The sequence below is a fragment of the Triturus cristatus genome, chromosome 8, assembly GCF_964204655.1.
Source record: "Triturus cristatus chromosome 8, aTriCri1.1, whole genome shotgun sequence".
Taxonomy (NCBI): Eukaryota; Metazoa; Chordata; class Amphibia; order Caudata; family Salamandridae; genus Triturus; species Triturus cristatus.
Window position 1 is genome coordinate 1697015378 of NC_140591.1, and position 26326 is coordinate 1697041703.

Genomic DNA, 26326 nt, shown 5'->3' on the forward strand with positions numbered 1-26326 from the left:
AAGAAAGGGCCATCAACATGATGACTAGTGCAGGAGACAAACAAGGTGAAGCACAAGAACAAACACAGTTTGATCTAAAGTAGAGTTATTTCACCTGCTGCATGGATGTAAAGCAGCATGGTTTCTGGTGATGCTGCCAAACTCTTGCCCTACTGCTGCCAACTGTGGATAGGTCCTGGAACCTCCTCCTAACTCTTGAGTTGAGAGAACCCAGGCCGTTCTCCCAAACCATCTCTTACCCTGTTCTGGGCTTCAGCTTGATCTTCCACCAGCTGCCATTTTCCCTGCCTCTAGGCTAATGGCTTCACAATTCTTAGCTCTACTAATTCCCAGTAATTCACCCATCTACCACTCAGGTCTTGCTTTCTTTGACGCACCCTATCATATCATCCCATCAAATTACCTCATCCATGCCCCTGCCCATACTGCCAATTCCCTTTGTTGCCCTCAGATGCCCCACCCAGACTGCCAATGCCACTGCTTCCAAACTGCCTCTTTCCTTACAGATTCTCTAGCCTCTCCAACCGGAAGAGTACCTTTTTGCTCTGTTGCTCCTTAGTTGACTGCTGATTCAGCAGGCTCTCAATTTCCAAGTCCAGGTCTGAGGCATGCTTGCGGGACTTCTTTGCAGGCTCCACCACTTTCTTCTCTGCTGATGGGCCAGCCGTGGCAGATGAGGAGGGAGTAAGAGAAGATGTGGGATCCTGCTCCAGTCGGCGCTTCTGTCGAATGCCAGGTTCAATGACTTCGGGGGCTTGTTTCTCAGCCACCACACAGATCATGGCAGACAACTTGCAGTGATCAGCGTATACGATGACGGTAGGGCGGTCCTCATCATCTAGCAGGGTACGAGCTTTCACCTCAATTAGCTCTTGGGCTGCAAACTTCTGCAGAAGGCTCTCCACACTCTCCTGGCTAACAGGGACACTGGCCTGCAAAACAGATTGTGAATGGGTGTGATACAGCACTAGGAAGGTACTAGAGAAAGGGCCAGAAATTTCCACCATACTACCCAAAATAGTCTACTTAAAGACTCTCAGAATATAGGATCCCCCTGAAGTCAGCCCCGCCACAATATATATTCTATTAGACAATTTTACACCAGGAAATCGCAAATCTCCTTTAATCCACAGATGGCATATTAAAATCTCTGAAGCAAACGGCAATTTGCAATGAGCTAGGAAGGCATGCATTGTTATCTGCCTCTACCCCAGGTAGGTACGCTTTTTCTGTACCAGAGCCTTGTTGGGCACAATTGGCAGGTATTGTTCCCACAGCAGCATGTACCTCCTAATAATTACAAACCGCATATTTATCTCCGTTACTATGGCCAATTTGAAATGGTTGCACCCTTACCCAACAGAAGGCAGGCATACTGTCCTCATACCAAGGACCCTGGCAGACAAAAAGGGTCTTATTGTGCCCTCGACAAGCACGAGTGATATCTTAGCATGACCCAGACAGGCATGCTGTGACCCTGCTGGCACACTACCAACCAGTCAAAATCCAGGCTGGCACACTGCTGCCATCGTACCCCCAGGACCCAGATGAAAATACAACCTCTTACTGAACCAAACCCCCTCAATATTTCCCCAAAAGAGTATTCTTCTTCCACTACCGTGCTCATTGCCTGCTGGATGGAGACAGAATCTGTGGGCAGTGCCAGAGAGAGATCGGACAAGTGATGCAGAAGCTTTTTCTCCAGCTCTGGGTCAATAACCACCTTCGGCACAGAGGCTGGTGAGGATGCTGGCCCAGGACTGTCACTGCGGAAGGAAGGGGATAGGCTGCCCTCAGGATCTGTGAAGATAAGGGAAAACAAACAGAAATTCTCAGTAACAAAACTGGGTACAGACATACAACTGCTCAACTACTGAGTAGCACAGTTTTTTAAAAACGCTCGGTCAAGACACTAAATGACATACGAGACAAATACTTCCAAACAAAATTGAGGGAGAAAGGGACAATAGGGAATGGGCCAACCAGCGTTGAACCCTCAAAGTACGTATACATGTACAGAGTAAACAATCCCGGTCTAAAGGGAATATAGTGAACAAAGAAAATGCTCTAATTTCTCTTACACCATACAGTGTCTAGTACAGCCTTTCCTCACCTTTGTTCTGTGGACCCTTGGGGGTCGGCAAAGCCTACTCAGGTAGTCTACGACTGATAAATAATATTAACAGATTAATGAAGTGTTTAGAAATTAAGACACAAAATGTAAAATAGAAACTTTTAAAACATTCTGCAAATGTGAAGGAAATTGAAATTTGAGGCTAAAAATTAATCAGTATCCTCCGATTGATTCGTGGAAGCAGCAGAACTGCATAAAACAGAAGTATGGGCAATGAGTGGCCTCAATTGAACTAATAATTCAATCTTCGCATAACAAATTTTAGATTTTTTTGACATTTGCTTATGAATTAAATAAAAAGAATTACACATTTGTGTATTTGTTTGATGAATACCTATTTCCGTACTTTTTGTGTACTGTTTTGCGGTTCAAATCATTGAAAATCCTTAGGCCAGGATGCCTGGCATCCAATAATGACTCAGTGGGGCTCCCCGGAATCCAATAACGTTTCAGTGGGGGTTCCTGGGTTCCAGTAATGATTAAAAGGGGCCACAGAAGTCAAAAGGTTAAGAAAGACTGGTTGACAGAGAAAGGAATTAGGGAATCTCTGAAATTTGTAAGGAGAGCCCACACACACCTAACCAGATATCATGCTTCATCCTTTGGGCCTCCACATTCGTCAAGAATTATTATAATGACGAATGGGCTTCCATCTTGGTAGGAATCAATAAAAGCATTTGTTTAAAGGGGGAGAAAAGTTGGTGGATTTGGTGTCCGAGATAAAAATAGCCTAGGTATCTCAAGTAGGTCTTTACTGAGGCGAGGACCCGGGAGAGGATTAAAACTGAGTGGTCAATTCCTAGGAGGGTTATTACTGCCACATCGTTCTCGTTGGCATGTTTCTGCCCATTAGTCCCAGAGGTGACCGTGGTATTTGTTAAGACCAGATTCCCCATTTGATGCAAACTACGCCACATGCATTCCAGGCTTCATTTACTCATTCACACATCTTGTGATAAGAGTACCAAAGGACTACTCGTGTAGAAAATTCAAAGAAAAAAAGACAAAATGAAAATCTAAAAATGAAAGTATCAATAAAGAGTAAATGAAAATAAGTAGCGTCTAGTGTGCCCTCAGTGCATGCTGAGCTATCTTGGTGACACGGCAAACACACAAGTGAAAACAAATCAAACTTAGTAGGTGTGAAGAAATGGGATATTATATGGTGGGGTTGTGGGACCTCACTGTGTAATATACTTACCAACCCCTTCAGGACTGGTAGCTTTCGTTTGTTAAATACTTAACTCAACCCCGGGTAGATTAGGCTATGAACAATCAGGCTTACATAAGGAATGTGTGTGAAGCATTTAAATAGCACCAAAGCCACTGAGGCAGTATTACACAAGACACAAAAGAAACCAAACACCACTTTATAAAAACAAATTCGATTTATTATGTACATTTAGACACCAAAATAAAAAAAACACCGGAGCGTTCCGGAAATACAGAATTTACAAGGTAAAGTAAATCAACACTTTTTACTTAAACATGAACAGGCACCGACAACCACAATTAATTTGACACTTAGAAGCTTTTTCAGGATTATTACAGAGGAGGTTTGAGTTATGGGACTAGCAGGGGTCTCTGTACCCTCCAAGTTGATAACAGGTGTTACACCATCTGTCGCAATGTCTCTGAAGCCTCTAGTTTGAGCTATTGAGGCTTGATCGGCTCCCGCCACTATCGGTGGTTCTAGGGGAGTATTGGGAGCAGATCTATGTCTTTCCGACCGAGTTGCCGAACCTGTTGTAGAGTTTTCCAGACTAGCAGATAGGCCGATATTGGATAGACGAGCGACCAAAGTTCTCACTTCTCCTTTAGTAGACACCCATTTGCGTGGTGGACTTGATCCCAGATCCTTTTTTTTAAAGAACTAATAACATTTGGCCTTGTAGCGCCTTTGCCACCCCCTGTGGTGCCAGCTACTTGTGTCTTCCCGTGGCCGCGGCCCTTACCAGCTCTATAGCCAGCTCCATAAGCTTTGGCGCCTTTGGTTTTGCCGGTTTTAACTACTTGGGGCTGTGACTCCATCTGCTCTGACTCCGATTCCGCTACATAGTCTGTGGTGGAGTCCTGGATTTGAGATACACAGGGGGACAAGGCTGCATCCTCGGTATTCCCAGATAGCAAACCGTCGCATTCTGGGGGATGGTCGGTACTGGATAACCCGGTTCTCCCGGTTTTCCCAGCCTCGCCCGTACCCTTGGCCATCCCACTCTCCACTGCAGCATTGTGTACCTCGGCTATGGGAAAACCTGGAGCGGAGGTTTCCGACCCAATAGCCTGCAGAAGAACAGTAGCTTGGCCAGATTGCAAAAAATTCCTAATGGGTTTGCCAAGGCTGCTAATGTTAGTAGTAGTTTTGGGTGACACACTTGCCGAGGTGCCCCCGTTGCCACGGCCCCCCCTATCCCGGTCATGTACCTGCATGGGACTGTGCTGAGTATTGCTGTTGCAGTGAGTAGCTGCCAGCTCCTCCTCTTCGTCAGCCTCTGCAGCAGCAATTGCTTGTGAAGCCGCTGACTCTCCGCAGTTCTCTGCCCGGACCCGTCGAGTGCTCCGAGGGGGGGGCCATCCCTTCAACACGAGTTTGCTCACCTCGTGCAAAACCACAAAGTTTGTTTATCGATCCAGAGCCTGCACGCCACCTCGCGCTGCGAGCGCCGAAAACAGAGCCGCTGACTTGCGCGATTCGGCACATCGGTAGGTGTCTTGTAATATCTCGTGATCAGCCCCTTGCGGTTTTATGTTTCAATTATATCGCAATTTTTTGATTCTTCGCTTGCTATGTCCGCATTTTGAGCCGTTAGCCTCTGCTCGTTTTAGCAAGGCGGGGCCATATCCTTCAGCCGGAGGTCAGGGCAGCGGGAGGGGAGCCCTAAGGAAAGGCGTCCTTCAGAGGCGAACCGACGTCCGCCATCTTCCGTTCGTGCCTCCTCTGTAAAGTAAAAAATAGCCAAAAGAGTGTTAAAAAGGTTATTGAGAATGATGGATTTTCCGCATCAGGACAAGACTGTGGCTGGGAGGGACAGTGTTTCGGTTCAATACCCGGAAGAAATGAATTAATAACCTGTACCTCACAAACTGTCTCAATACGTGGTGTCGCTCTCTTGCAAGCACAAACTACTAAATTTACGCTATTGCGCTCACTTAGTGATAACAGGGGCAGATGGGTCATTGCTCAGCTTCTGGTCCGCGGACACAAATTTACTATCCGTGTGGTCTATGGTCCGAATAGTGATTGCTCTAAGGATATTTCCTTTCTAAACTCAGAGTTGCTGGGCTGGGAGGGCGAGCTTATCCTTATGGGAGATTTCAATTGTATTTTAGATCAGAAAATGGACTCCTCAAATGTTTCGGGTCGGGTTAGAATGGTGTCTACTAGGGCGGCTATTAAAGATTTATTACGAATACACCAGCTGGTTGATCTATGGCGGGAGGTCTATCCTTTAGTTTATGGTTTTACTTATTTTTCGCAACCACATCGTCATTACTCCAGGATAGACATGGTGTTTGTTAACCGGGCTCGTTTATCAAATTCTAGTATCGAGGTCTGTCAAAAAATTACGTCAGATCATAACCCTCTACTGTTTACAATAAGTCTCGGACTAATAGTTCCCCGGGCGGCAAGGGGTTTTACGTTCCCTAAAAGTCTTCTTAAAAGCCATGACTATATTCAACGCATGCAAGGACAACTAGTGGATTTTATAGACATCAACGCCCATACTGCTTCATGGTCCATTGTCTGGGACAGCTTAAAGGCATTCATTAGGGGTATCACTCAGCAGTACCTGTTTCGCCAAAACCAGGCCAAGGTACTGCTCGCCGCTGCTGGGCAAAGGGAATGCCTGGAATTAGAACAGCAACATATTAAAGCAATACTAAATAGAGATCATCGAGAAGTAGATATCTATCAGAAACTTGTAATAGCGAGAGCTAAGACTACGCGTGAGCTGAGGGAAAAGGTGGCTAGTCGGTACCATGAAACCAGATTAAGGCAATATGAATATGGAGAGAGGATTGGACGGGTTCTAGCCTATCAGTTGGCGGACTCTAGAGCCCATACGCAAATTAAGAGCATTGTCGGGGATGATGGCCGAACCTTTCACCATTCGGTAGAGATCCTAGAACAATTTAGGCAATTTTATACAGATTTATACAGGGACGATACGACCATCGATCATCATGGGCTAGATGCTTACTTGCAGGAGAGTGGCTTGAAAATCTTAAACCCTCTTACTACCCCTACAATGGACAGGGATGTAGATGGATTTGAATTATCGCAAGCAATTAAGTCTCTGCCCGCAGGGAAAGCTGTTTGGGGGGGGGGGGGGTGGGGATACCCTGCCTTTGGAGTTCTACAGAACCTTTATAAGAACTTTGAGACCGGTCTTTTTAAAGATGGTGAATGATATGATGAATGGCCATGATGCCCCTCCATCCTGGAAACAAACAAATATAATAGTGTTTCTTAAAAAAGGGAAGCCCCAGGATGAGAGAGGCTCTTATCGTCCAATTTCACTTATCAATCACGATGCCAAAATCTTTTAAAAAATCTTGTCTTCTCGACTTGCTCCACATATAAAACTAATAGTGTCGGATCAACAACATGGTTTTGTTCCTGGGCGGGATACCACTTCTCACATTAACACTGCCATAGCTGTGTTTGATGCGGCCCAATGTTTAGGTGGTAAAGTTGCGATGTTAATGTTGGATGCCGAAAAGGCTTTCGATCGAGTAACATGGGGTTCACTCTGGGCTATTATGTCAAAAGTAGGGATTGGCTGCAAGTTTGTTTCGGCAATTTAGAAAATCTATGCAAACTCGCAGGCTGTTATTAGGCTTAATGGTCTGACTTCAGATACTTTTCCCATTCAGAGGGGCATCCGTCAGGGGTGTCCCCTCTCTCCCCTTCTCTTTGCTTTATATATCGAGCCTTTCATTTGTCATCTGTTATCGAATCAGCGGATTAACCCGGTCTTTTTTAATCAAGTCCACATTAAAATAACCGCTTATGCGGACGACATAGCTATCTTTACCACGGACCCTGTCCAAGCGATGGGGGAGATCGCCTTGGAGGCACAGCGTTTCGGATTAATTTCCGGGTATAAACTAAATACTAGTAAAACTCAAACGATTACCAATATTGAATATAGCCCCTGTCTACCTATATTGGGTATTACCCAAAAGGCCACTTATCTCGGGGTTAGTCTCAACAGCCATACGGAGGAAATAGTTAAGATTAACTATGAACCACTATTCAAGAAAGTGGCCACGGATCTGCGCAGGTGGCATCAATTGCCCCTAACTATCTGGGGGCGCTGTAATGTTATCAAGATGAATGTCCTCCCAAAGTTTTTGTATTTGTTTAGGAGTATTCCCCTGCGGGTTCCATTTTCTTTTTTCAAACGATTGGATGGCATTATAGGCAGTTTCGTCTGGGGGTATAAAAGAGCCAGGCGGACTATTAAACTTCTTAAACTCCCATACGAGAGGGGTGGTTTTGGTATACCTGATTTTAAATTATATTTTTGGGCGGCCTTTGCTACGCGCTTGCAGAGTCTGATGGATGGCCCCGGTATGTCCCAAAAGTGGACTTCATATCAGTTAACATGTGGGATGGATTAAAGGTTCGTACTAGCCCAGATGACAGACCCAAATTATTTCAAACGCGTTCGCTTCAAGATTTTGCGTCATGCCGCCTGGATTTGGCGAGATATCTCAAAGCAGTACAATATTTCTGAGTTGCACGTTAGTACTTATCTATTTGGGAATCCTAGGCTGGGGGTGTTATTTGGCGATTCTGCCTGGAAGACTTGGCAACAATGCGGCGTACTGCAGCTAGGGCAATTATATGATCAGGATGGATTTAGACCATTTTCTCTTTTTAGAGATGAATTCGGTGTCCCCAATCACTCTTTAAATTTTTGCAAATTAGGGATTTTTTTTATAAACGGGGAAGGTTTAGCAAGAGCTATCGTACTGGGGGAACCCGCAAGTTCATTCTTACAAATCCGAGGCAGGGGCTGCATTGGGAAAATTTATAAATGCTTAATTTTAGGTGCAGTAGACGACGCTCCTCAGGCTGCTGAGAAACTAAATCGTTATTTTGGCACTAGTATTACTACAACTATTCTATATAGGTCATTATCGATTATAAATACCTCTGTTACTTCTATTAACCTAAAACTTCAGCAACATCGGATGCTATTTCTTCTATACTATACGCCTGAAATCATCTCGAAATGGGCTACGCCCTATACGGCACCTAAAACTTTTTGTCCTAAATGCACCTTGTACGCTGCCGATTTTAGACATATGTTTGTTACCTGTCCTTCATTATCTGCCTTTTGGTCTAGGATTGCCAGGGAGCTATGCAACCTCTCAGGGACTAACATTGTCATCTCGGAGAAAGAGATACTGTTGGGGTTAATAGATGAGCCAGGTTTAATCTCAGTAGCCCTATTTTCTATCATTATGGCTAGTTGCCGCTTATGCATCGCCAGGGTCTGGATCGAACCTAAACCACCAACATTTGCGGAGTTTTGGCAGCTGTTAAGAGGGGTATATGAATTGGAGATAGCCTTGGCTAAGGCTAAGGGCCCTCGCTCCCAAAATAAAACAGAACGTATTTGGCAATGTCATTAAAGGGCAGCGATGATTCTGTTTGTATATACTCTGTAACTTGTACTAAGAATCCTATATCTGCTTACATATTTGTATACTCTGTCTCTATGGTGTGCGCGGTATTTTGTTTGGTTGTTTTTCTCTTTTGGCTAATAAAAAAAAAAAAAAAAAAAAAGAAGCTTTTTCAGGTAAAACTTTGGTAAGTATCAATGCAGTTACTTGAAGTTACTTTAGGCTACCAACTCCATCAGGGAGCCAGTTAGGGGGGCCAACAAGGTCCGCAAAAACAGTTACTGCTCCAGGAATAGTCGCACTCAGTTCAATTCCAGTATCAGTGGCTCCTTGCCATTGACGTCTATGGAGTGGTCCTGATGCAAGGGCTGGAGGATCCGGACGATGTGCAAGGATGCTGACGATGCTGTGTGGTCGACGTTGGTCTTCCATGGGCTACTGCTCGGTCTCTCGATTTCATGAGGCAACCCTGGCCACAAGGTTCGACGTCCCTAGAAGTCCTTTCGAGCTTGACAGAAGTCCAGTCAGCAATGGGCTACCAATCGCCTGGAACAGCAGTTCTCTTCTTTGGACTGTAAACTTGCCTTCTGGGTGACCTAGCTGTACTCACAACATTCTCCTGGGTTCAGCAGACTCTGGGGCAACTTTTAAGCATTAGATCTTGGTTCCTTGGGATGCACAGCAGTGAGGAGCGGTAATTCAGGAATCTGGGCTACCAACTCACCCCAGCAGGCTTCTGCAGCTGTTGTGGACCTGCGAACAGGAGGGCAGCCACTGATTCTGTGAGTCTCTTGCATCGGCTGGGCACTCGACTATCCATGAGCAGGACACATCAGGCACAATCCCTTCTTTGATCGCCACCAGGTTCAGCAGGTGTAGTCCACGTCAGGGCAGCCTCTCTTCACTGTGTCTTTGGTGCAGCAGGGTAGTTCTTCTGTCCTCTTCTCCAGTCCAACGAGATTTGAGTTCTGGCTGCAAGCGGTACCCTTTTAATAACCAAAAGGGTCTTTGGGAAAGTTGCGGTCACTAGCCAATTGGCTAGAGGGTCCCTCCTGCCTAATGCCAACTTATTATGTGTAGCATGTAGCTATCCCAGACGTCTCTATTCTGCCCATCCTCAAGATGGCAGAACCCCTCTCAGCATGTAGAGCTCACTAGCTCAACCCTGAGGTGTGGCTACCAAGGGGGCTACACTCCTCTGAAAACCAGTTTGCTACTGGTTTCCCTTCTCTGTCCTGAGTACCAGCCTGTCTACCTAAACAATACATGAGCCTTTCTGAATGAATGAATGATACAACTTATAAAGCGCATGAATACCCGGAGGCGTCTTTGCTCTATACAGAGCAAAAAGGAGAACAAGCTAAGAATTGTCAATAGAGATCATTGATTAAATAACCAGGTTTTAAGGCTCTTCCTACAGACCGAGAGTGAAGGCGCTGTTTTAAGTTCAAGTGGCAGATGGTTCCAATGGAGAATTGTAATTCTGAAAATAAAACTTTTCCTCCCAGGTGATGTGTCTGAAGAGAGCAATCCTCAAGAGACTGGCTGAATATGACCGCAACGTTCTGCCTGGAATATACTGCATAAAATTCTTCCTGAGGTAGACTGGGGCTTTTCCATAGTGTTTTATGTGCTAAACAAAGAGCCTTGAAGGTAATGCGATGGCAGACCGGGAGCCAGTGCAATTGTCTGACTGACTAAAATGTAGGGATTCTTAGAAGAAAACGTGCAGCCGCATTTTAAATGTTCTGCAATTTCCTAAGTGACCCTTTTGGAAGGCTCAATGGCATAAAAGAGCATGTAAAAAACCGTACATAAAAAAGGATAAAACAAAATCATTTATACTAATCTTTCAATTCATAAAGACTTTCATAAAAATCTAGCATATTGCATATCATAAAAAGTCCACTTTTAAACAGTTTAAAACAATGGCAGATTGAAGTTGGGAGAAGTTTAAAATAACAGCAGAAGATAAAACCCATTCCATCTAGGCATCCTTTTCTGTCTAAGCCTCCACATGTTCATCAAAAACCAAGTGACAGCAACTACGATACATTGTCTAGTGTCCCTTCTTAATATTCTATACGCGGTCCAATAATCCCTAAAGCCCAATTTACGGCAATGTGTTAAAATCCATTTCCTTCTAATACCTTGCTATGTTGAGCAGAAAAATGCAACATGCGCAGCTGTTTCCACCACCTGGGGGCAGATAAGGCAGATCTTGTCAGAATCATGGGCATCACGTTTCCATTTAGCTGTGAAGGAGCAGGTAGGCAAAGGCCCCAAGTTAAATTTTCAATGTAATATATAAAGCTTACGCAAGGGGAGGTTCAATATGATCCAAGAATGCCTACAGATGATAATCAACTTTATAAAGGAGGCAATGAGGGATCCAGCCCACAGAGGAGGTAGAATTAAGTCGTCAATATAGCACCAATGGGTTCTTTTCACCTCTGGCTTTGAAACGGATGGCGTCTCTTGGGGAAGACCAGAGATTCTCATACGCAATCCAATCCAGTCGATCTACAATAGTTCAAAGCAAGGTGATCGTACAGGCCCCAGGTTTCCCCAGAACACCCGAGGTGCTACGAAAGGGCATCAGCTCTGGGACTGCCCATCGCCTCTGCCAATGCAACAGCAGTTTTAACCCAGCCATGCCATTAATGCATCGAAGGACAAGTGGGGCACTGACTGGCAGATTACTTAAGCGCCTCATAAATCAGTTTTTGTTAGCTCAAGAGATCTAGAGTTCTCCACTATACAAAGCAGCCCCTGTGCCTGACGTCCATAGATTTCAAGAGTTGGAGTCATCGGGAAAAAAAAAAAAAGAGCAGAATAAGGGGAGAGGGATGAGACAAGGCGATGATAGAAACAAAGATCACATGTGTGATTGAAGGATCAGGGAAAACTAGAGAAAAGGAAGGAAAAGTAGGAAAAGAGAACAAACAAGTAAGGAGACGAGAGGTGAGGACAGAAGAAGAGAAAAGCAAAAAGAAGAGGACGAGGGGAGCAATGGGAGGAGACAGAGACAAAAGGAGAAGCAAGACACATGTAAGAGAAAAGGAGAGAAAAAAGGGCTGGATTAGAAGGAGGCATCGAGTCTTTTGGGGGTCCACTGCCATTGATGTAATATCTTAAAATAACTATCTTTCAGACGGGCCTCCCTCAACCCTCAATCATGTTCTTCTAATGGATCCTCTGAATCCCCCTCAAAGAATTGTGTCTGTAATTGCACTTTCCTCCAATTATTAAGTGTATTTGAGGTGGCTTGCAACAAGATCTTAGCAATTAGAGTTGCAATAAGCCAGAATCCGTCTCAGCATATTCCTTCCAGTTGAGTAGATATTGAAGAATTGGGGACTGTGGTATGTAGCTAGGTCATGGGCCCAGTTTTCCTCGTATTGGGTGCACCAGTAGAGCAAGTCTCCACTGTTGGGTGTGTGGGATATTATGAGATTGCCCCCACTGTCAAGAGATGATTTAATATCCTCTGTGGCTGAGAGAAGAGCAGCCTCAATAAAGGAGGAGAGTTGTTCACCATTTGCCTTTCACAGGCAGCTTCCCCTTTGAAGCTCGCCTTTTGTGCCAATATCCGTGTGGCTTCATGCCAGGGAGCGGTAACACCTCTCCCCCCACGCAGGCTTCTATGGTTTACTTTCCTGGGAGTCGTTTGCACATCTCATCAGGGGGGCAGAAAGCTGTCTCAACAAGACTTTGGGCAAGAAAATGGCAACTTTCTAAAAGTTACACACTACAAGTTACAATAATTTCGACTTGGGCCTCATGTAACAAGTGTGCTTTTTTAAATCATTTTTATTGATTTCAATCAATGAAGACAAGTTTACATCAATTACAGTAGTCAGTTAAAAGCTACATCACATTACAGGTTCCCAGAGGGTCTAGATACCCTAGCAATGGCATCATGCACTACAGGAGGCATTGGTTCAAAACTCTATATAAATCAACAAACTTGTAAAACAATTGCAACTGGCAGGTCATAACAGTCACAGTTAGTCTAGATTGCAGCTCAAGTAATATAGAAGCATAGCGCCACTTGTTGGTGAAACCCGTAGGATCTGAATCTTTACTCAAATAGGGTAGTAAAGTGAAAGTAACACAGGACAGCCCAATTACAGACATTATGTTTGAACCAAAAGACAATAGGGGTCGAGAGAGGGGATATAGCATGGAACCCTCACAGAGTGCAAGAGAGCGTATTGGATGCAACAGCTCAACATCTTTCTCTGGACATCAGGACTCCTCTGAGAGTACCTGCAGCTCATGGAATAGTATGTCCCACTCCAGTGTAATAGGAACTGTGCGAAAGCCTCTAACTTCTTCCCTATGGAGTGAAACGGATTCAGCCTTACACCACTTGAGGGTCATAGCGTACAAATGTGATGGTGTTGTTCGATACCTTACAGTATCAACTTTATAAGCCTCAGTCAGAAGTTAGTAAGGCTGAGGCGTCAGCTTGTAATGCTGCACTCGCCAATGGGGCTACTAACCTTTTACACAGTAAAAACGGCAATTGAGGGTTTTTCCTGCTGGAAAATGTAAAAGGGTTTTTCCTGCTGGAACATGTAAAAGTACATGTTCCACTTTCTTGAATAGAGCACCCGGCTTTAGGCTTGGTAGGCCTACCTTAGGGGTGACTTACATTTATCAAAAAAAGGGAAGATTGGGTTTTGCCATTGCTTTAAACGGCAAAGGTGAGTTATCAGTTTTAAATCTGCCCTTCCAGTTTACAGTGGCCGACTGAGAGCCATGTTTTACTTTGGTCACACCCAGGGTGGCAGAATCCGTGCTGGAGTCCCTGGGGTGACCCGCTAGCTTACAAGCCCTGGATACTATATACTAGGGGCGTACAAGTAACTTACCTTATGCTAATTGGGTACAAGCTAATCAAACATGCACACTTTTTTCTCTTAACTTTGTTTATGCCTTTTGCACATAACAAAGTTGTAAGACCTGGGGTCACCAGGCCCTAAGGGGGTAACGTGACTCGAGCGGTTGGGCACCCGAAGGATTGTGTGTAAAGCGACCATACAACACACTCATCCCCTGAAGAAGGAAACGCGCACAATAAGGGACGCCACACAATAAGGTTAATGCCAATTAATCAGCTTTATCCAATCAAATATGCAAGCACAGTTCCTGAGATGGCAATGGCAACACTTGAACACATTAGCACTTGAATCACCAGCATTTCATTATGGTCACATAGGCAGTACCTGAATACCTTAGCGTGCGATTCACTAGTACTTCATTACAATGTAGTAGGCCACACCTGTATACCTTAGCGTCAGATTCCAGAGCGCTGCTTCATGGCTCCAGTGGCAATACCTGGCGAATCTGGGGGGGGGAGGGGGGAGCGGTTAACCAGCGCTACACCCCTCCCACCACTAACGCCTCACTCTGCCGTGGCCCCACGCGCGGTATCTAGCGCTTCGAAATTGGGCTGGGACATGTAGCGCCACCTTCTGAGCTGATCGCGCTTCAAGGCAGGTCTTGCACGCCTAACTCTACCCCGGGCCTTCCTGTTGCTTCGGAGCGGAACTGGCATACACAGCGCTACTCGTAACTTTAGACCGTGAACACTTCTGAACAGTACTTGAGAACAAAGCGTTACTCGGACACATAAGGCATTGACCACTTCTGAGCAGATCTGGAGAACAAAGCGTTACTCGGATACACAAAGCATTGAACACTCCTGAGCAGGACTTGAGAATAAAGCGCTACTCGGATACATAAAGCATTGAACACTCCTGAGCAGGACTTGAGAATAAAGCGCTACTCGGATACATAAAGCATTGAACAAGTGGTCCCCTGACACGCGGCAGTCTCAAGGCAAGGGGCAATCCCACGGAGGGGAATCAGAGTCTCGGAGTGCGGTGCTGCTCCCGATCGCCAGGGGGCGCACCGGGTCCTTCCCAAGCCTCCCGGGGAGCCGGGGGGGGTGAGTCCCAGGCCTCCACACGGCCACGCTACCTCCGGGCCCCCGAAGGTTGCCTCGATCTCGGCGTCCTGGGGGGGGGGGGGGGGGGTGGGGGGGAGATCTTCACTGCAGCGGCGTCCATCACGGCTCCGGGCCCCGCAGTCAAAGCGCTCAGCAGCAGGGGGACAGGTCACAGCCTCTCACACCTCCGACAGCAGCTGCGACGGCAGCGACAGGGCCCCGGGCTTCTCCGCGGGCCCCGACTCGATGATGGGGCACACTTCAGGCCTCCGGGCCGCGGCGGTGAGCACGCTTCGGGGGGGGGGGGGTGTTTGACAAATTAAGCGGGAGGGCTGCAAGCTCAGCGCTCGACAGGGGACTGACGCAGGGGATCCCAGGCCAGGTCGGGGAGCGCAGGGGTCACAGCGCTCGTACCTGGTTGATCCCCAGCAGTCCGGCAATCAGTTTTGGCATGAAGTTTCAGCATTCAGCTTTGGCATGAAGTTTCAGCATTCCGTTTTGGCATGAAGTTTCAGCATTCCGTTTTGGCATGAAGTTTCAGCATTCCGTTTTGGCATAAAGTCGTTGTGGCGCAGGTGTCTCCGGCGCCCTTGGGGGTTCTGTTCCTTGGGGGTAGGGATTGAGTTGGTGACTAGTCCCTTTCTAGTCAAGCTTAGCAGAGGGTCCCGGGGTCCTCCTACCGCCGGGCAAGATCAGTGGGCTATACAGGATCCCTCCCTCACTTAAGAGGCAGTACCTAAGTCCCTTAAGAGGCATAAGTCCCTGGCTAGGCCCTACCGCCTAAAACTCCTGCGTGGGTTCCCCAGCTCTGCTTTACCCCAACTGGCCAACTGACTACAAAAAGTTCCCTCCCACACTTAAGTAGCCCTAGGTCAGGTGACCACTATCCAAGGCGGCAAAAGTAAAAACCACACCTCCCTTCTAGAAGGTTCCAGCACATTCCAGGAGCTTCCCCATTCTACCTATGGGACAAAAAAGGAGGGCTGGTGTTGCAACATTGTTGTGGGGTTCCAGCCAGCTCCTGGCAGCTAGGGTGCTACTAATGAAGACCACTCTGCAGTAGCAGGGGCCTGTGTCAGCCATCTTGGGAGAAGGGAGCACCTGCACCTTAACACTGGTTGGCCATGAAAAGGCGCCCGGAGACCTAAGTCCAACATAAAAATGAGGGTGGAAAAAATGAGGCACGATCAAAAATAGAGGGGGAGACCACCCTAGGGCTGACAGGTCTAACACGCGTCCCCCCCCCAGCCGAAAGAGGGGAGAGCTACCCAACCTCTAGGGAGTTCTCATCGCTAAGGCGGAAAAACCTGGAGAGACAGTCAGCATTGGCGTGGTCAACTCCAGGCCGGTGTTCCACCCGAAAGGCCATCCCCTGTAGGGAAATGGACCACCTCCACAACTTGGGGTTTTCGCCTCTCATCTGCATGAGCCAGCGAAGGGGGCGGTGGTCGGTCAGAATGAGGAAGTGAGTTCCAAAGAGATATGGCCTCAACTTCTTCAGAGCCCAGACTACCGCGAAGGCTTCTCTCTCAATGGTGCTCCATCGCCGTTCCCGAGGGAGGAGTCTTCTGGAGATGAAGGCCACTGGTTGATCTTGGCTCTCGGTGTTGAGTTGCGAGAGCACCGCACCTATGCCGTGCTCGGAGGCGTCTGTCTGCACAATGAATTCCTTACTAAAATCTGGAGTTGCGAGTACTGGAGCGGTACACATCGCCTGTTTCAGCGTGTCAAATGCCTCCTGGAAAGCAGCTGTCCATATAACCTTGCGAGGTTGCTTCTTAGAGGTCAATTCCGTCAAGGGGGTCACGATGGTGCCATATCCCTTGACAAACCGACGGGAATACCCAGTGAGGCCGAGGAAAGCTCGGACCTCTGTTTGGGTCTTGGGGGGCTCCCAAGCCAAGATGGTCTCTATTTTGGCCTGGAGGGGTTGCACCTTACCTCCGCCCACCAGGTGTCCCAGGTACATGACAGATCCCTGTCCAATCTGGCCCTTGCTGGCTTTAATGGTTAGGCCAGCGCGTTGCAGCGCCTGCAATACCTCCTGGAGGTGCTGCAGATGGTCCTCCCAGGTGCTGCTGAAGACAGCTATGTCATCCAGGTAGGCCGCCGCTGAGAAGGACTCCAGACCAGATAGTACCTGATTCACTAACCGCTGGAATGTGGCCGGAGCATTTTTGAGCCCAAAGGGCATCACTCGGAACTGAAAGTGGCCCTCGGGGGTGGAGAATGCTGACCTCTCCCTTGCTCCATCGGCCATGGCAATCTGCCAATATACAGATGTCAGGTCATAGGTGCTGAGCTACCGGGCTGCTCCCAGCCGGTCCACCAGCTCGTCTGCTCGTGGGATGGGGTGAGCATCTGTCTTCGTGACAGAGTTCAACCCCCTGTAGTCCACACAGAACCGAAGTTCCGGTGTGGTACCCGGTGGGGCCGCTTTCGGCACCAACACCACCGGACTAGCCCACGGGCTGCTGGAAGGTTCTATCACCCCCAGCTCCAACATCTTGGCTACCTCGCGCTGGATGCTATCCTTCACTCGGTCAGAGAGCCGGTAAGACTTGTTCTTCACCGGGGGGCTGTCCCCTGTGTCCACATCATGGGTACACAGATGAGTGATTCCAGGCGTGAGGGAGAACAACGAGGCGAACTGTCCCAGGACATGTCGGCAGTCCCTCTGTTGCTCTGGGGTCAAGGATGGGGAAAGGACTACACCTTCTACCGAGCCATCCCTCTCCTGTACCGCTAGAAGGTCAGGAAGAGCTTCACTCTCTTCCTCTTCACTCCCATCCGTCACCATAAGGAGAGCAAGCTCTGATCGCTCATGGTGCGGCTTCAGTCGGTTGACGTGGAATACCCTCAGGGGCTGTCGGGGGGTCTTTAGATCCACTACGTATGTGGTCTGGCCTCGTCGCTCCACAATGTCATACGGGCCAGTCCACCGGTCCTGGAGGGCACAAAGCTCCCCAGGTTCCATGACCCGCACCTTCTGTCCAACGTCCAACTCGACCGTCCGAGCGTTGCGGTCATACGACTCCTTCATAACGGTCTGGCTAGCCTCTAGGTTCTCTGAGGCCGCCTTCCACAGCTTGGCCATCTGGCTGCGGAACGCCAGCATGTAGCTGACAATGTCACGGGGAAGCTTCTGCGAAGTCTTCTCCCACCCCTCCTTCACTAAGCTGAGGGGACCCCTAACGGGATGGCCATAGAGCAATTCAAACGGGCTGAACCCGACTCCCTTCTGCGGTACCTCCCGGTAGGAGAACAACAAGCAGGGGAGGAGGACGTCCCATTTACGCCTCAAGCCCTCTGGCAGGCTCCGGATCATTCCCTTCAAGGTTTTGTTGAAGCGCTCTACGCGCCCGTTAGTCTGGGGGTGGTAAGGAGTGGAGAACCAGTAGGTCACTCCACACTACTTTCACATGGCCTGCATATAGGCCGACATGAAATTCGTGCCCCTGTCCGACACCACGACCTTGGGGAATCCCACTCTGGTAAAAATCCCCAACAGTGCCCGCGCCACCACCGGTGCAGTGATGGTCCTCAGAGGAATAGCCTCTGGGTACCGAGTGGCGTGGTCCACCAATACCGGAATGAACCGGTGTCCCACAGAGGTCGGAGGCCCAACAATGTCTATGCCGACCTTCTCAAAAGGTGTCCCGACCACCGGGAGCGGTTCCAAAGGGACCTTCAATTTAGTCCCAGTCTTGCCACTTGCCTGGCAAGACTTACAGGTCTTACAAAAGGTGTCTGAGGCGATTCTCATCCTGGGCCAATAAAAATGTGGGACCAACCGTGCAAAGGTTTTGTCCTGACCCAGATGTCCGGCTAAGGGTATCTCGTGCGCTAACTCCAGCAGGAAGGCCCGGTAACATTGGGGGACCACTATGGCCCTCGAAGATCAATGTACCGGCACCTTAGGCTCACTGTACAGGAGACCATCGTCCCAATACACATGATATCCGCCCGCCTCCTGACTGGCCACTTGGGCTTCAGCCTGTCGCCGCATGCCTTCAAGCGTGGGGCACGCCCTTTGTGCCTGACAAAATTCCTCCCGGGTAGGCCCTCCTTCCACATGCCAGTCGGCAAGGGTCAGCAAGTCCCCCACGGGAACGACATCTACCTCCGTGGACACCTCTGCGGCCTCCCCATCCATCTCACGGGGCGTGTCCTCTACCACCTTCTTCTCTCCACACTTGGCGTTGGGTTGGGCCCGAATTCCAGGCTCCAACCCGGGGTGAGTTCCATGCCGGGCAGCCATGGACCGCGTGACTATGCATGTCCACCCTGGTAACCCCAGCATCTCGGCATGAGCTTGAAACGCTACATCTCTCCATTTGGTGTGCTCCAGGTCGTTCCCTAGCAAGCACCCCACAGGCAAGGCAGGGCTCACCGCAACTCTCAGTAGGCCTTTGACTCCTCCCCACTCAAATGGAACACGAGCCACTGGAAAGTGACTCAAACTGCCGTCAGCCAATACGGCCGGATGGAACTCCTCGGGGACTACTTGGTCTGGGGACACCGTTTGGTGCAGATTCATCAAATGGCGACAACTTTATGTAAAAAACTAAAAATGTTCTTCCTATAACTACACAGTGGCGACCACCACTGTGTAATAATATAGTGTGAGAAAAAAATAGGCCTCCTTTTTGCATGGTCATTATTGTTTTTTTCTAGACGGAGGGTGCTGCTGATTTTAACTCAAAAAGAATAGTTGATGGACAGAATGCTGAACAATGTCAAACATTCACCCCCAGTACAGAGATCTGGGCCTAAATCCATCATTTTTTTGCCCACCATGCCATTCCAGTATAAACCCAGCCATATGCAAATCAGTCTCGACCCTGCTGTCCATGGGAACAGTCCAGCCCAAACTGCCAGGCCAGGTCCTCGTTTTGCTTTCTCACCCTAAGTAGGCCAGGCATGCCCAGACGTGGGTCCCGGGCTCACTGTGCCACTGGATTCAAGCTAGCCTGGCCGGTCAGGGGTGACACCCCGAACTGGTCTCAGGATGCTTTTTTCTGGTCCAGGGATGACCTGGCTTGGTAGTTTGGGCTGAAGCGTTCCCATGGGGAGCAGGGTCAATACTGATTTGCATATGACTGGGTTTAAACTAGGGTGGCATGGTGAGCAAACGAACAAAGGATTTAACCCAGATATCTTGGCTGGGGATGAATGTTTGATTTGTTCAGCATTCCGTCCAACATTTGTGTGTCTTTTAGCTGTTTTAACTCTGCACACTAGGGCACAGCCGTCCAGCACCCAGTGCATATGCTGTGACCCCTAAAACATGGCTAAGATGACTAACACCGAATTGGTATATTTAACTTCACACTATACGAGTAGGAAATACACCAATTGCATGGAAAAGCTAAATGTCACCTGTGGACTGCGGCACCTGTTGTGCCATCCACTAGGCTGACAAAGGAAACAGGCTTCAAACATAGCTCGAACCTAGCAGCTTTTAAACCAGCAGGGAAAACTGCCTAAAGAACACTCCAGTTAAGAATTAAGTAATTCACCCCTAGGTAGGCATTGTAACCAATAAGGTATGGTGTCTAGTATTTAAAAGTGGTACATGCCAGAATTTAAAGTTAACATATACTTACAATGACTGGCCCAAAAGCTATTTTCACTGTTAGGGCTGTAGCTGTCCCATGAGAAGCATTACAGTTCAGGTAAAATAATAAGTCTGCTAAGATTGGATTGGCATAAGCTACAGAGATGAAAAATATTTATTAAAAATCCAAATCATTGCTGAAGTTGGATGTTTAGTAAATACTTAGGAAAAGTAACATTCAAAACGTTACACTTTACTTGCCTGAACTCAGAGTAGGCTAAACAGTATTAGCCAGCAGCTGGACCCTCAATCAATCATTATTTGTTAAGCGTGACTACTCACCCACTAGGGTCTCAAGGCACGGGGGGCAGGTCCTGCTGTGTGTTGAGGTTCAGTCGAAGAGCCAGGTCTTGAGATCCTTCCTGAAATGGGTTAACGACTGGGATAGCCTGAGGTGGAGTGGCAGGGTGTTCCGGGTCTTGGCGGCCAAGTAGGAGAAGAAGCTTCCGCCGGTCCTGGTCTTGCGGATCCGGGGGACAGTGGTGAGGGCCAGTTTGGTGAAGCGGAGGTGTCTGGTGGGTCCATGGAATGAGAGGCGGTGGTTCAGGTATACTAGTCCAACTTCAGGGAGGACTTTGTTGGCGTTTGTGAGGTTCTTGAACGTGGCTCTTTTGTTGACTGGGAGCCAGTGGAGTTCTTGCAGGTGTTCAGAGATGTGGCTGCGGCATAGGATGTTGGGGACTAGTCTAGCTGCGGCGTTTTGAACATTCTGTAATTTCCTGAGTAGTTTCTGGGTGATGCATGGGTAGAGGGAGTTTCCGTAATCGAGTCTGCTGCGGATGAGTGCGTGGATGACCGTCGTTCTGGCCTCAGTGGGGATACATCAGATGGTCTTTCGGAGCAGGCGCAGGGTGTGGAAGCATGATGAGGAGGCGTTGATCTCGCGGACCCTAACAGTGCTTCCCCCTAATTTGGTATGAAAATTGTTTACAGAGCAGGAAGAAGGGCTTAGGTGTTTTGACTGGAATACTTGGTGATGAAGAATGTGACTCCTCTCAGCCCAGGAAGGAAAGTCAGGGAGGAGCCAGAAACTTCATTAACTTGAAAGAGACCAGGCCGGTACCTTCTCATTCATAGTTAAGTGAAAATGGAGACCTAAGGAAGGGAAGCAATTTCAATTTCTAGATATTAACAACTGTGAGTTTTCTTGCAACCTAACGAGTAGATACACTCGATCTTCTTCTACCAATTGGCCGACATAGACGTTAAGTAAGTCCAAACTTAAGGAGTGGACTACTCCCTCACAAAATGGGTATTTCTTAAACAGTAAGGGAGTGCTGGAACTTGATGCAATGTAAATATATATATATATATATATATATTCACTGAAAAAACCATAGGTTTCAGGGGTGTTATAATTAGCTGGACTTTTCACTTGTACAAAACCATTGAAATTCCCCCGTTATAGTTAGTTCAGCTAACTATAATAGGCGCGCCCGCAATGCACTGCTGATGACGTCACCTATTACATCACTCATGACATGGTCAGTGACATCACTCATGACATCACTGATGACATCTCTGATGACATCACTGATGACATCACTGATGACATCATCAAGTGAATGTGTGTTTTTCTGAAAATTAAATATGTTTTATATATGTATATCTCAAGGTCGATGGAAGAATAAATGGGTATATAAGTGTCTAAATGGATGATTTGTTTTTGAAAAATTGATTGTGTAACTGACTGATTAAGTGTATCATACTGAATACATGGCTTAGTGAGTAATGTTTAAATATGTAAATATCTGTCTCAGTCTCTCACTTTGTGTATAAGTGGCTGCATGGGTTGGTGAGTAGCTACATGGGTGTCTATATAGGTTATTAGTTGGTTTTTTGAGTATCAGTCTGAGTATCTGCATGGTTAGGTGGGGGGTATTACGTAGTGCATAGGTGCATGAATGAGTGACTCACTGTTTGTATGTGTTGAAGACAGCATGTGTGCAGGACTGTATGGGTGGATGAGTGTGTGTATGGGTGTGTTAGTGAGTGAATGACTGTCTCAATAGTGTCTTTATGAGTAACTACATAGGTTTTAAACTAGTATATGTGACTATTGGTGTATATAAGTGAGTATATGTGAGAGTGAGAGATTGAAAGAGTTCCTGTATGAATAAGTATGTGTTTCTATAAGTGATTGTTTAAAAGACTAAGTATGTGTAAGTTCCCGTAGAAGTAAGTGTGGTGGTGTGTGTATAACTGTATATGCAAGTAAATGTATGTTTGATTCTTTATTAGCATGAGTGACTATGTGTGTGAGTAACTCTATGGATGTGTGGCATTGTGTAACAGGATGTATAGGTGTATGAGTACATATGATGAGTGAGTACATGTATGAGTGACTGTATAGGACTGTTGGTGAATGAGTGGATGTGTATGTGGATCTTAGAATTACTGAAGAGGTTGTTGTAACTGGTATTGGTATGTCCATTGTTTTGAAAATGTTAGTCTCTATTTTTGAATGTGTGTATCAAAGGCTATATTAGGGTGAGAGGAGGTCTGCCACTCTATCACAAGGATGATGTCATCAGTGATGTCACTGACCATGTCATGAGTGATTTAATATGTGATGTCATCAGCAGTGCATTGCGGGCGTGCGAGTTATAGTTAGCTGAACTAACTATAACGGGGGAATTTCAATGGTTTTGTACAAGTGAAAAGTCCAGCTAACTAGAACACCCCTGAAACCTATGGTTTTTCAGTGAATTTCTGAGGTTTTTTAAATGCTAATTCCTAACTATAACGTGCCTGAAACCTATGGTTTTTTCTGTGAATTTCAAAGGTTTTTTAAATGCTAATTTCTAACTATGCCTACAGAGCTAAGACATGTGAAGAAAGAAGAAAAAATGCACAGAAAGAAAAAAAATAAGTGCAGAAAGAAGCAACAGAAGTCCTCAAAGACAAAGAAAAGTGCAGGAAGAAGGATAACGTGCAGAAAGAACAAAAAGAAGAGCAGAAAGAAGCCTTGTTGCAAAATCATCCTGTACCCTCAACTTTTTCAGACGGATACTGGTGGTAACTGAGTCTGACTAACCAGTCCTAGAGCCAGTGCTATGTTAAAAGACACTTAGAATACAGTGAAAACACCTACATACACTAGGGAACATTATGCGTTGGGGTCCCCCTGTGATTAGCATGACCTCCTCTGTAAGCCCCTAGTATATAATAGGGCAGGGGGATTAAAACTACCTCTTAAAACAGGCCACAGGGCGTTTTTGCACACGTTAACTCAGGCCCCGTCCCCTCCCTTCACCACTGTGTAAACACGCCCTGTGTCCGTTTTTAGTTGGGAGATTAAGTTCATTTGAATCCTGAGGGTCCCTAGGGTCCAACTAGCCCACTAGGTACCTCCAGTAAGTGCCACAGAGCTGCGTTGCAGAGAGGTGTAAAAAGTGGCACGGCCTGGGCCACCTCTGCAATGCAGCTCAGTGGCGCTTACTGGAAGCACTTGGTGGGCTAGTTAGCCCCCAGGGGCCCTCAGTATTGAAGGGAAATTATATCCCCAATTTAAAACGTGCCATAGTGCGTGTTTGCACACGTCACCTCAGGCTCCGTCCCCTCCCTTCACCACTGTGTAAACGCGCCCTGTGGTTGTTCTAAGTTGAGAGATTAAGTCCCCTTGAATCCTAAGGGCCCCTAGGGTCAAACTAGACCACTAGGTACCTCCAGTAAGCGCCACAGAGCTGCGTTGCAGAGAGGTGTAAAAAGGGGCTTGGCCTCAGAACACCTGTCTGCAGCGCAGCTCCCTGGCGCATACTGGAGATGCCTGTTGGGCTAGTTGGCCCTCAGGGACCCTCAGTATTGAAGAGGAATTAATTCCCCAACTTACAATTCGCCAGGGGGCGCGTTTGCAGAGTGCTGCAAGGAGGGGGTGTGGCCTCCGGCAAGATGCCAGTCTTTTATTTATTTTAATTTTTTAAGAAGGGGGGCTGTGTGGTTCCCCTTCTTATTCTAATTTATTGCCCTGATGACCCCATCCCCCAGGGCCTGTCTCCTAATTATATTTTTTTGACCCCAAACCCCAGGGCCGGCCACTGTTTTTTATTATTTTAAAAAAATATATATTTATAGACACACCTAGGACATGCTGGACAAACCGTACGTACCTATCACCATGACGATTTGCGTGATATTCATTAAAAGGCGACTATGCATACAATGAATCCACGTGGAATGTATTTACACCACTAGTGAAGCTCTGACATGTCCGATGCCCTCCCGTGCCTAATCCCGGTAGACACCCTTGTTGTTTATTTATACAAACATGGGTAGCTATTGACGGGCACATTTAATACACATGCACACCAAGCCATTCAAAGGGGATTCGACAAAAATTCGACAAAAACTATGCAAGAAACCCCCCTCACGGTTAATAAAACACACATCCACTGCCGGATGTGTAATACTTTTTATTTTACTCTCTGGAAAGGGGACGAACATCACTTGAGAGTCACAGCGCGCTCCTGGCAGAGCCCAATGCTGTGTTACACCCACCATTGCCTGCCGAGTGCCACACACCTCTGTGTTGTATTCCACTAGCTAGTGCATATGCTAGGACACTCTCTAGCCCATGTGCACTGTAACACCACCCCGTGACTATGTCATGCCACACTTGTCTTCGCACGCGTTATATTGCCCCATCTAACGTGCCTTCCTCGATGCCTATGTTATAACGCACAGTGCTATGCCATACATATTACAATCTGGGATCCAAATCTTTGTCACAGTGCATATGCAACGTTACACTCCCCAGCACATATTTTATATTACAACTTTAGAGACTAGTTAGGTTACGCAACACTGCCCTGTGCATATTACACTCCAAGGCACATATCGCATAGCACGCGCTAGTGCCTGTGCTATCTCGCGCTCTCCAATGAATCTGTAATTGCGCACAATGTATTGCATATTATATTTCACGCCCGGTTCATCTTATATCACACTTTTTGGTGCATAGTTCATACCATACACTGTATCTAGTTTTCATTTTCAATTGTGCTCTCAGGACTATGTTCTATATAACACTGTGTTCACCTACCCTTTCACGGGCATTACATTTTGCGATAGGGGGTGGAGGGTCAGGGGGTGTTTCTGCCAAGTGAGCCCGGAGTCACAGTCACAAACGTCCTCTTCTTCCTGAATAAAAGTGAGATTATGCTGCATACTTGTTCATATTTTAATTAGTTCGCACAGACACACGTTTTAAAAACAATAAAGTTCCTAATACCCGCCTTCTATGAACAGTTAGCTTGCTGCCCCATCCCCCTCCTCCCTATCCTCTGTTGTGTGAATCCATGGACTAGCCTCCTCCCTCCTGCCATGCATGGTCGGATGTGCTGCCACTGCCCTCAATTTAGTATGATGTACCAGTCCACTCCTCCTGCCCTCCATTGCCCAATTCTATGCCCCATCATTGACCTCCTGCTTAAACTCTGTGCTTAGCTTACTGCCCCTATTCTTCTTCCCCCTGCCCTCCGATGTCTTTGTGCATGCCCCTGCTCCATCCTTTTTGCCCACTATGTTCCATGGACCTGTCACTCCAATCTACTCTGAGTGTTCTGTTGAGCTGCCACTCCCCTCCCACCTGCCTAGCATTGTCAGATGACTGTAACCTGTCCCTGCCACCTCCACCCTGCCTGTCCACATGCCATGCCCCTATCCTCTTCCTCCTGTCCTACATGGTCCATTGTACTGCCACACCCTTCTGCCCTCCCTGGTCTGTTGTGCTGCAACTGCTCCTCCTGCCTGCCCCGTGCAGTCTGTTGTGAGGCCCCTTCCCCTGAACTTTGTCTGTGCACAGGTCCTGACCCTCCCTTCTATCCTCCATCGTCCTTTGTGCATGCCCCTGCACCCTCCTTCTTGCCCATCATAGCCATTGTGCTGCCACTAACCCTCCCACTTGCCATGCATGTTCTTCTGTGCTGCAATGGCCCCTTCCACCTTCCCTGTGTGGTCAGTTAGCTGCCCCTGA

At 47.4% G+C, this 26326-nt stretch overlaps 1 protein-coding gene across 1 annotated transcript in view; it reads right to left on the minus strand.

Annotated features, from left to right (window-relative positions):
- LOC146808633 (N(6)-adenosine-methyltransferase catalytic subunit METTL3-like) overlaps positions 1–26326 on the minus strand; it is a 165034-nt gene that overhangs the window by 117086 nt on the left and 21622 nt on the right. Inside the window, exons 2-3 of the mRNA XM_085623666.1 lie at positions 1619–1800; positions 537–932 (exon numbers count right to left, since the gene is read on the minus strand). Of these exons, the coding sequence (XP_085479792.1) occupies positions 537–932; positions 1619–1800 (578 nt within the window). The remainder of the gene's footprint in view (positions 1–536; positions 933–1618; positions 1801–26326) is intronic.